General features: G+C 30.9%; 1 protein-coding gene across 1 annotated transcript in view; it reads left to right on the top strand.

Moving 5' to 3' along the window:
• Window positions 1–379: 379 nt before the first annotated feature.
• Window positions 380–12,942, top strand: part of LOC132934696 (doublesex- and mab-3-related transcription factor A2-like) — a 145,068-nt gene continuing 132,505 nt past the window's right edge. The window contains exon 1 of the mRNA XM_061001019.1: window positions 380–1,997. Within this exon, the coding sequence (XP_060857002.1) occupies window positions 1,241–1,997 (757 nt within the window). The 5' untranslated portion in view covers window positions 380–1,240. The remainder of the gene's footprint in view (window positions 1,998–12,942) is intronic.

Here is a 12,942-nt window from a genome sequence, read left to right as displayed (position 1 = left end):
CACACACACACACACACACATGCACATGCACATGCACATGCATAAATGCATCGTAATAATATTATTATCATCATCAAAGGACTAATAAGATATAAAAATAATAATATACAATATAATTCGTTTAAAACAGCACTGGCCGACGCGGCTAGTTTATTATAATAATATATGTACTAGCTATATATATATACACACACACGTGCACACACGTGCACACACCACACACACACACACACACACACACACTGACGCATTCGCACACACACGGCCGCCGCCGTTATGCGCTTAGAATCCGCCCGTGACGTGTTACGGCGCTAGTGTAGACCAATGCCAGCCTGTTGCACCGTCCGTGTGCATGGCACTGCAGTTGCATTAAGTTACCCGTTCTAGTCTCACTGGACACCGCCGCTGCTCGCGAGACGACGCGGACACGCCGCTCTCTTCCATAACCATAATAATATATCATTGCTATCAATATTAATATAAACGGAAAAAAAAAATTTCAATCACTATTTTTCATTTTTTTTCTCGATCGATCGGTTCGAATCTCGCGCACGCCGCGTCATCGTACTCTAGATGAATAGGTATATAATACCATGTATATAATTATACAATACGCGTAATATATAATATATAATAATACGCAAGTATATCGTATACGCGTAGTACCAGTATACACGTGCGTACGTTGTATTGTACATGCAATTTTTGAACTTGAACCGTCACCGACAACTGTTACCATCGCACCGCCGTCTATCGGGGGCGACGCGCGCGTACCGATAATACTGCACTGTCACTGCAGGCGGCGAGGTGTGCAAAATAATATATTTTTATCATTATTGTTATTATATTTTCATTGCGATACGACGTCCGAGTGATTGCTATTACTGTCAGCTGTACTATTGCCGTTGAGCTCGGTCGCCGTTTACGTGGCGGTCCGGGAAAGGAGCGATCGAGGACGCCGTGCTGTTCGCGTACAGCCGGCGCCGGACGTACTGAGCGTCGTTCGAGGCGCGCGCGGTACGCCGGGCCGCTAGTGGGGACCCGCCGCACGGGAAATCACGTGGCTCGCTGCCGGCGGAACACGTTTGTGCACAAAATATATCGCGGCGGCGGTGGTGCGTGCGTGAGTGCGTTCCGTGCGTACGCGCGACCGCGTTTTCGCCATCGGTCCGGGCGACATCCGAACGGCGGCGGCATAATACACGATTATGGTGGTGACGGCGCTGCAGTTGTGTCGCACATGAACGCGACGACTGCATCCGGCCGGAAGCGCACTCGTGCCGCGAGCGACCGCGCCAACGCTGACGGAAACACCGAGACCGACAGAAGCGACATAGGACCGCGCCCACGTGTATCAGCCTCTTACCCGGAAATGCCGTCCAGCAGACATCACCACCATCATCAGCATCAGCAGCAGCACGTGCAGGTGGTGACTTCCACGGCGGCGGCTGCGGCGCAGCTATCCGTCAAGGAGAAGCAGCGGTTGTGCACCAACTGCAAGAACCACGGGCTGCGCAAGGTGTGGAAGAAGCACAAGCGGTACTGCAAGTACCGGGACTGCCCGTGCCTCAAGTGCATGAAGACGGCGGCGACGCGCAAGAACTGCGCCGAGCAGACCGCCAAGCGACGGGCCCGACAGGAGGACGAGCAGCGCGAACAGGAGCTCCAGCTGAACCCGGACAACTTCATGGACGAGCGGCCCATACCGTACCAGTCGGACGCCACCACGCCCCAGTTCTGCAACAGACAGAACATGAGCGAGTCCTCGCAGGTCGGTCGGTCATCCACCCCGAAGGGGACGATGTCACCGCGGACGTCCGATTTCGACGACCACGACAGCTCGTCCATAGACATCGGTGACGGATGTGACGGCGTTGTCGGTGACGGTGACGGCGGTGGTAACGGCGGCGGTGACGGTATGGACGTGGTGAGGGACGACGTCGTCGACGATCGCAGTCATCTGCCCGGCGGCGTAGGCAAAAAAGACATCGACGCAGGTAAGCAACAGTCATGCGTACACGACTTAATGTGAACATACGGGCCCGACCGCCTTGTTCTGGTCATTGCGAAAATAACTTTACTTAGGTTCGCGTAGTCGTATGATAATAATTAATATTATAATAATATAAGTCTGTCGTGTGAGGTGTGGAATGTACACGGCTGTTATTTGAAGACGAATTTATATAATTATGTATTTGTTGTTTATCGTATGGCTATTTATAGAATATCCTCCCCAAAGTGTACATTTTTTCCCGCCCTTAGTAAAAATTTTCTGCTATCCACGTGACCGATGTTTTTCATGGTACATTGATAAATTAAATAATCTGCAATAATACATAGGTTTGAAATCGTTGTATAATAATCGCGGGAAATGTTTGGTGAAGGTGAACTGCGTTGTAGTAATTGACGAATGTATTCTCTAATAATTTTTGTCACTCACTTAACGAACATAACGACTTAAAATAGAGACAAATAATATGTATACTCATTAAATAGGGATACGGTGTGACTGAGTGGAAAAGGTGACGGTGTTGTTAAGCACCGTCGAGCGTCGACGCTTCAAAGTCTGTTCCCTATAGTACATAAGGAAATTTACTGCATTTACTCATGACTTGTAATAACAGTTACATTTTAGGAGAAATTAACTGTTTTGAAGTATAACTGGTGGTTATAAAATAAAAGCACCTATAGACTATAAGTACAAAGACGCAGACAGATCACAAGCTATGTTATATACGAGTATGTTTTATAATAAAAGTTCCCAAGTAATAACTAGTGAAGATGTTCAATTTATATAAGAGGAAATTTGATAGTTTTAAAATAATAATTAAAAAAAGCGGAAGATTGAGTAACCCTTTACATTATGTGTCTAGAGAGTCACTGAAATGGAAGTGTTAAATTTGAATTCAATAATCATTCTATACGAAAAACAATTCTGAGTGAAGACATTCTGTCAGCCTATAATATTACTAAGCAACTTCTATGATATGAACTGGGATTAAAGTAATTTATTTTATTATTAAGTAGTATATAGCATTATAGTAGGTTAACTTCATTTTTGCAAAAAAAAATTGCATTTTAAAATGTCGTTGTGAAAATATAATAATATACTCTAAAAGTTTTATACACTATACCTACGTTTAATATTTTTAAATTACAACAAAATAACTATAATCGTTATTCTTGGTTTTGATATTTAATTTCGTCTAAATTTGAACTTTAAATATCTGTGAAAAATAACTATGTTTATATTATATCTATTGTTTAGATTGTTTGGTTACAGTATGAACTGTTTATGAGAATCGTTGTTTTAAATTGTCAATCCACAGCTATAAAAATTGAACATTTTATAATTTTTTAACTACAAAATAATTTGAACATTTCGAGATTTTGATACATTTTATCAAAATTTGAACTTTAAATAATTCGAAGAAAAAATCGTGCCCATGGATATTTTAATATTTGTCAACTGCTATCATAAGTCATAACAACTTATAAGGAACCTTGAATTACATTTTAAAGCTTTTCGACCAAACAAATAAAATGTTATTGACATTTAAAGAAAAAAAACTAAACAAATTTTTAGTTTTAAATGTCTATAAAAGAACTCAAAACGACTCAAAATATTTTAAAATTGTTATAGTGTACAGAAATTGATAAAATAAACATTAGATGAAAATGTCAAGTACCTACTGTAAATAGTTTTTGAATAACAACAAAGTAAGACAATCGTTTTATAAGAATTGATATTCACCCGTTAATTAACGGGTGAATATCCAATGAGAATTTAAAAACCTAACTTTAAATGCCCGTAAAACATAAATTTGACTTTCCAGTATATACTTTTTTTCGTTAAATACATGAAAACTTAAGGAGAATCTAGTGTTAAAATTTAAAATCTTAGATACCCCCGCATAGAACAATTTTTATGGATTTTTAACACGTAATAATTTGTCAATTTTCGTAATGTTGATGAATTATGTAAAAATGTTAACTTTAAACGCTTATAAAAAATTATTGTGGGTTTCCCCATAACTTTTTTTAAATTTAAAATAACTTGTGAGAAACGTAGTATTACATTTAAGTTTTTTGACTGTGCGAAAATTTTTTGATCGACAATAATTTAAATAAAAACTAAGTAGACACACCATTTTAAAGTTACACCAAAAACGAACATCGATTTTATCAAAAACTGATTTTGCCTAAAAATTCCTGCTGTTCCTTAATGTTTTTTTCTTTGCTTTCGAAAAGATTTACCTGCTGAATGCACTAACTAAAGTTACTTACCTGCCGGAAAAGATGCTACTGAAAAAATCGAAGCATTTTTACTGTCCCAAATGGCGATTTTAGACACAAAAAATAAAGTAAAACAGACATCATTGTAAAATTAATATATTCATCGCTCCTATCAGAATCTAATAAAAAAAAAACCAATATTTCACCCAATAGTATACTATTCAAATATCTATCTTCTTAATTCTTCTTACAATATCCTCTTAAATTAATGTGATTTGATTAATTTTATATGAAGTATAAATAGTTTAATTATATTTTATAACAATTGTTTTCAATAGGTAGATTAAATAAAAATTATGATAATTAAATACATTTTCGATTTGTCATTTACCAATTACCATTATTTTCTAACACATCATACCAACAATTTGGGATGTATGCATTTTACAATATATTATAGAATTTCAATAAATATCGGTAATAATGTTATAACGGTATACTACTGCACGCAAACCGCATTAAATTGTACATATACACCACATTGCACAATATCTATCATAATATCACCACTACATTGTAATAATAATGAGTTATATAATATTATATTGGCAAAAAATATTTGAATTTAGAATTTGATTGTGAAAAATTTTAAATTTAAAATGTAAAGACAATGTTTTCTAATTTCTGTCAATAATTTTATTATACTGTGAAGAAGTCATACAAATTAAAAACCATGTACCTATAGGTAAAATAGTTGCGCAACACTTAGAATATAGAATATAGGATCTATACTTATAGAATATAACTCCAATATTATTATATAATATTATATTATGAATGTGTGTACATGATGTAATTTAGTTTACTCTTTCTTTTAGCATTTAAAATAGGAAAATATATATAGGTACCTATAGTCTATACTATATAATATAGTATACGTCATATAAAGTGTATTTACAGTCAAATTTAATATTTAAGAGGGGTACGGAGTGGTCGAGCGAATTAAGGCGTCGGTTCGATGCCAGCCACGGGTGGCATTTTTCTTCGGGCAAGTCAGGGCATGGCAGATACCCACGGGTGCCCACTAAATAATCTGCCAAACCAAAACACACATTAAATGTTGTTTCTTTTCATACATAGTTTATATAATATACGAAAAATACGAAACATAAGTTATCCATACATTATATTCTAGTAAAATGACTTTACGTTTAAAATTCATATATTTATTATTATAATATAGATTAAACATTTTTATTAAATTATATTTTTTTTTTTGGGGTCTACTTTGGTTTATTGAGCGGAGCGATGAATGTATTGCTTTTACAATGATAACCTATGTGTTTTATGTTTTTTCTTTGCGTCTGTGACCACCTTTGCAGTAAAAATACTTAGATTTTAACTTTGAAGTTTCTATGGTAGGAAAGTATAAATCTAGTTTGTAATTTATTAAAATACTGAGCCAAATGTTCAATACTTTTAAAAATAACCAGGAAAAATAAAATAAAATTAATTTCGGCAAAATCGGATTTTGTTTTTTTTTTGTTTTAACTCGAAAATATTATTCGTGGAGACTGAGGATTTGAAACTTTTACGTGAATAATATTATATACATATGATTTTAATTATACACAATGACGTTTTGAAAATATTTAGATTAATTTTAAGCTATTGCCCGCTTATATCGTGAATCTATTCACACAGTTCTGCGGTAGATTGGTATATTGACTCAAGAGTTAATAACAATGATATCATATAATAATATAAACATATAAGACAATATAATAAACGCGACGGTTTCGGTTGAAATCAATTCAGACTGCCGTATTACTAATATAGTAAAATAAATAAGTACAGTAGCAATATAAATATAACATAGTAAAATATACAGAACATACTTAGTACTATAGGCTGACAGACAGTATGCTCAGAATCGTTTTTCGTATACAATGATTTATAATATTGAATTTAAATTTACCACATCCATGACAGTGACCTACTCGATGACGATACATACTTACTACACTCGACTCCAACTTTTATACAGCAGAGTGGGTATACCTATTTACATGCATAATTTGTTTCACTAATACTTTTACTATTTTTGTATTCTACAATTATTTTTGAAGTGACCCGTCAGCTATAGGCCGTCCAATCGCACTTAATATAATATGGTAAAACCATGAATTTTTTTTAATATAGTATTGTAATAATTTGCATTTAAGTGAATTTATTATTGAATTTAATAAAGCGTCTGTGAAACTATCAGAAGTTTAAATATCGAAAGGTGGTAGTTTTTGTATACACAATACATTACAATATTGGTGTACAAATATATAAAAACAAACGAAACAGCAAAATATTCAGTATTGTTACTCCAATTTATTTTTCAAACGCTTTGCACAATAATAAAATTGCTTACCGAGTGAAATTTGATACATTATATTATTGTTTAAGATGAATTAATGATCATTAAAAAATCATAATTTATATTAATTTATAATATTTTGTTAAAAAAAAAATAAACTTTTAGTTATTTTTTAACTCTATTATATTGTCGGTAAATATAATTCTGCGTGGTGAATGCTGTTCGGAAATAAGCGGAAGAGTAACTTTTAATTTAGACTGTTGTCAAATGTATATGACGTGATCATTTGCGATTTTTATCGGGGTGACGGTAAAGTTGGAAACAGAAGAGGAAATAATGAGAGTGACAGAGAGAGAGGCACATATTCATGTGTTGGCTATTTATACTTACACATGGTCGTATACAGAACGCTGCAGTGATTCTGTTCCACGGTCAAAATTATAAAAGTATCTTGCGAAAAAAATAATGGTGCAACGTTTTTTTACAATCACCTAAGTCCTACACTACGTCACGATTTGCACTAGTCCGAAAATCCACTATGATAGATTCGTCTATTTTTGTTTGAAATTACACTACGTTTCTCATTAATCGAGTTTATTATAACTTATAAGGCATGTGCTAATAATTAATATGTAAAATAATAACTATAATCTTGAAGTGCAATGAAATAGTTAAGATAAATAACTAATTGGCTAAACATCAAATTTAAGGCCCGGAAGTAAACAGACAACGACATCCCTTTTTATATAAACAACGTACAGACTTCCGTAATGACGACTTAAAAAAATTCTCTTTGTCTTTTGTCTGAAAAAAGTTCTCTTCATTATTATTTCATTAATAATATTTAACAGAAAACATTTTTTAGTATTCAGTTTCTTAGCTGAGGATTGATGTATTTTTTTTTTAAAAATATGTATAAGTTTTATTATTTTGATTGAAACAAAAGTTATCTAAAAATTGTATCTTACAATTCAATCTTACAATGTAAATTTCTATATTTTAATAAAACTAAATGTTAGGTTTGTCTCATTTTAGATGATGACCAAGTACTAGTTTTTTTTCTTTTTCAACAAAATCTACTTTTAATATAATATAATTCAGAAAATAATATAATCTTATAATTCTAGACGATAAACTAACAATTTTTGTTAAATATTTGAACTTTGAGGTTTTTAAAATAAACCTAATGCTTTTAAAAGTTCTGTAAATTTAAGTATTCATAATTAATATATGATTCTAATTTAAAATAAGAAATCATAAATACCATTCGATAACAAATGGCAAAAGTTTGAACTATGGTTACACGTACAAACTTTATACATATTATTATGACAATAATTTTCATATTTCGTTTTATTCTTCTTTTGATTGATGAAACGTTTCATAATTATGGCTTTATAAATACTTACAAATTTCAAACAAGGTTAAGGTTAACTTCTTTATTGCGTTCTAACTATAACTGAAATATCATTAAAATCTTAACTAACAATGTTTTTTTTACGAACACTTAAAATTTGAACTATAGTAAATTTTTATGATTTTATGACAATAATATTATTTTTAGAAATTATTTATAGAATTAGTAATTTGGTTTTTAAGACTTGACACTTTGATACAAGGTTGATTCAATTATATTGTGACTATTTCTAAAACATCTTAAGAGTACGCCTTACCCACATGTGCTTAGACTAGGTTTTCCACATTGATGTTGTTTTTATACAATATTATAGCATTCAAATTTGTAATGATAATGCAACATTAGGTGAACGATGTAAGAGAGAGCTCGCTATATTATCCAATAACAAGTATTTAATATCGTGTCCTGTATTTCTTTATAATATTCCGTTATTATACAATTATATATACAGCTGTAATCTCTAGCTGTCTCTTTCAAATTGTAATTTAGCGCTTTAATATTTTATTAAAACTACGCTATAAAATTATGTGAAAATACACTTAATAATATTATACGAGTAAATTGATATTGGTACAGGATGAATCGATTGAATCGATATACTATTTTTTTTTCTCTTAATAAATAAACCACTTATTATACGATGGCGCAATGTATACTCATCGACCTGTCTCCTGCCTAAACTTTAACCTGCATAACTATTTAAATATATACTTAATAATCAATCTTTTTAATATTTAAATAAATATTATAATTAGCTACATTGATTAAAGAACCCTGTTTATACATTTATATTTTTGTATATACATCTAGTACCTATGGACAAAGATATATTATGTTTTTTATTAGTTGAGGTCTAGGTAATATTATTATATAGAGTATAAAATATAAATCTAAAAATAATTTTCCGAAAAACTTCACAATTTTTACAATATATGGATATTAACCACAAAAAATTCACCTGTTGTCTGCGGTCTATGCTAGTATATGCATTAGCTAACCTATGTAGGATTGTTAATAAATAATAAATGCAATTTAGATTTGAAAACTTACGAAGTTACGAATATTGTGTTTTTGCGTCATACAATTAAAATATAACTAGAAAAAGTTCATTTTGATTGGGTTTGTAAAAAAAAATATTGCTCTAATCTAGAATGTCCCATGTTATTTAAACAAGAGAACCGTGGAATAACCATAATCAAATAATAGAAAAAAGAAAACCTTGGAGCAAAATATGTATAATATAATAATATAGGCTACGTGCCAAAATTACATGGTCAACTACAGAATGTTAGAGTTAAAAAATTAGACGAATTAAATGGAATTTAATATTCATTTTATTTTTCTAATCTTCTAAAATCGTGTGAAAAAGAACTGTTTTTTGTTAAATATTTGAAATGTTTTGTGTATGTGATATTTTGTTCACGAGTAAGTAGCATGTCAATAAGGTGCTTGCTTAAAACAATGATAGTGAACTATTATATCTTAACCCATTATCTTCTTGAAGAATAAAAAAAATATATATATACCTATCATATAGGTAAATGATTATACCTAAATGATTTTTGTTACCGTCGAGTGTATACCCACACACTTATGGGTTACTCGTTGTACATCTTACACCACTCACTTGTAAGTAAACGATTTTGTGTCATTGTTGATAACCATTACAAAATATTTACATTTATTATGAAGAGGGTAGGCTATTCTGATCATCGATATTTGAAAATGAGTATTTTAGTTTTTGAACGTAATAGCTATACCTATATTATATTATATTGGAATTTCTAATGATGTGTAATTTTGTAACAACTGGACGCGTTTTATTCTTGTACCTACATAAGTGTAGTGATTAAATGTTTCATCTCAACCATGTACCATCGATTAAAAAGTGTACCTTTGTAATTTGTGCAAGTTACGTGTTGCTTTTCATTAAACCCAGAAAAAATTATTTGAAATGTACATTCTATGGATATTTAATTACTTAGATACTTAAAAAAAATAAAAAAAATATGAATTGCGTAATGCGTAGGTACGTACCTATATTATGATATGTATGTACATATCATATATTATATGAATATTGTATTATATAGGATTTCTTTGAAATATTTGTACATAAGTATTAATTTATATAGGTAGGTAGTAGCTATTGTTATATTATTGTATATTCACTCAGTTAAGAACCACATTTTTAGTGATAAATGTACAATTTATTATACTTAATAGTTCTATAATAATCATTTGTGTTTTAATTTTGTATTATTGTTAATATTTTGTTGAATATATCTCTAGGAAACTTCAAAAGATTTTGAGTAGGAAATATAGATAGAAATCAGGACGAGTATAATAATTGTTATAGGTACCTCTATATTGTTATATGTTGTAATATTATATGAAAATCTTATGACAACATTTTAAGTAATTTTTTAAACGTTCATTTTAATAATAAACACATAAATTGTAATCATCCACTAATATTTATGAATATTCTCAGTTGATTTTACAATGATAATTTATTTTATTATCAATAAAAACCAATTATCTGGTTTTTTGAAAAACATTTTTTATTGTAGCAATTGTTTCGAAAGTTGCATTTGAAACCTTAAAACCTTGGAAATCTAGTTCATATTATACTTTGAATAAATATTATTTTTATTTTCGCAATAGTTTCGGTTAATGTAAAGATAAACTACCTGGAAGCGTCGAAAGACTTTTTAGAAAATCAACAAGCGCTGTTTTACAACTTATAGACGATTTGTGTTATTTATAGACTACTGCAATCTTAAACAGGCTTTGCTCACATAATATAGGTATTGCGTTGGGCAATACAAAAAAAATTACGCAAATTAGAAAATTCTCATGCGTGTTTCAATATTATTTATATAAAAAAAATAATTTAATTATATAAAAAAAATAACGGTAAATGACAGATGAGATTTTTAAACCTGGGTCTTAGAAAAAATAATTTCTTGAAGTTGGATTAGTGCTCTTGTATGTTATCGTGATTTAATTGGCCCATAGGACACTATTATACTTACGTTTTCCGTAGCAGCTCCAAATTCCAATCACTCATTTAATTGGCACGCATTTAAAGTAATTGTTGCAAAGCTTATATAATGAATTGTGTAAATGTGCTGTTTGTAATTACATTTTATTAATTTCCTATGTTACCTGGACATTTTTTATTTACTTTATAATTGTTTGCAATTTATTGCTTCTGAGCGAATATGAAACTTTTAGGTCACTTTTACAGCTTTACGGCATGCAAAAATGATTTCCTAAACACATCATGGTAAAACCTGTAATTTATAAATAGTTATAACTATATAGTAGCTTCTTGGAATCTAAAATGCATAGTTATTAAATTAGTAAAAAAACACATTTTCTTTAGTTTATTTATCGGAAAACTATATTTAACCTAATTTAATTATAAAAACATCCCTTAACTCCCAGTATAATAATACTTAGGTAATAATATTATTATGTTTTATAATATTATTAGTTAATAATGATCAGTTAATATAGGTATATACTTCAAAATACACCAATAATTTATGACTCATCTATGAACCCTTAAGATTCCTATATTTATAAGGCCATAAGGGAAGATTTATTTTAGTTTGTCTTAAGTGAAAAGAGTACCTTAGGGTATGAGAGTATGAGTAGTCAAAGTAGAGTTAGTTAGAGTAACTCATTTTGGTACCTATTACAAACGTTTGAAGAAAAAAAAGATATTTATTTATTAAAATATATATCTTTTTTTCATTTCATAACACTATATAATATGTTGGCCTTCATACTTTCTACTTTTATTAAAACTTTACCAGTATGTCAGGATCAGCTAGGTTGACCTATACATATAAATATTAATGAACTATTTCTAAGTATTTTAAGTGTTTTTAGATTATTTAATCATACTGTTTCTTAGTTTTTTATTCTTATTACTGGAAAATACGCCGTATATAATATAAACTATAATCATTTTTTTTTTTTTTTATTTTAATTGATCATTAAGCCTGGCAACTATGGCCATTAGCTGTTTGTTTGTTTGTAGGGGGGATACAGTTGGTTGGTAAACACGTGTGTGTAGTTTTGGCAGATTTTCAAGGGGGCACCCGTAGGTATCTGCCATGCCCAGGTGGTGGATGGCGGCACTTGTTCTCCGAACACCGTGACTTGGCCGAAGAAAATTCCGCCCGTGAACCGAGGTTTGAACCAGCGCCGTTGTGCGTCACAACCAACGCCTTAGTCCGCTCGGCCACTCCATCCCCCTATAATAATTTATAATGATCTATGATCTATTATTATATTATATTGTTTTACATTTCGTCTGTCATACAATAGTTGAACAAATAAAATAAAATATTATTTTTTTATCAAACTAATAACATTTTATTTTCTGATATATTTAGTGGAATGCTTGAGTAGTCTCTATATTGTACGGTAAAACGAAAATGGTTTTACGTTAATACTTTTCCTATTTCACCAGTTTAAGTCAGCCTAACCTATATAGCAACAATAATGAAGAAGTATTAGTAATGTTCCTAGTCTATCGTTTTAAATGATTGAATATTATTTTATAATGAAGACAATGTATTGCAATGTAGATAGGTAGGTATTAATGTTTATCTATACACTTATCTCGTTTACGCGTACCTAATTATGCAATTATTACTGCACTTGTAGACTATAATAAAGTTTACTTTTGTTGGTATGTGTAATTAAAATGTTCAGTTTAAATTTCAGTCATACGTACATAGGTATGATTTAATTAACAAGATACTATTCTACAGTAGCTACTATGTATGTATGTATGTATGTATGTATGTATGTATGTATGTATGTATGTATGTATGTATGTATGTATGTATGCATGTATGATACAATGATATTACCAATTAATTTGTAATAATAATAATAA

Source organism: Metopolophium dirhodum, chromosome 1 (assembly GCF_019925205.1).
Source record: "Metopolophium dirhodum isolate CAU chromosome 1, ASM1992520v1, whole genome shotgun sequence".
NCBI classification, from domain to species: Eukaryota; Metazoa; Arthropoda; class Insecta; order Hemiptera; family Aphididae; genus Metopolophium; species Metopolophium dirhodum.
This window is presented reverse-complemented; position numbering and strand designations above follow the sequence as displayed.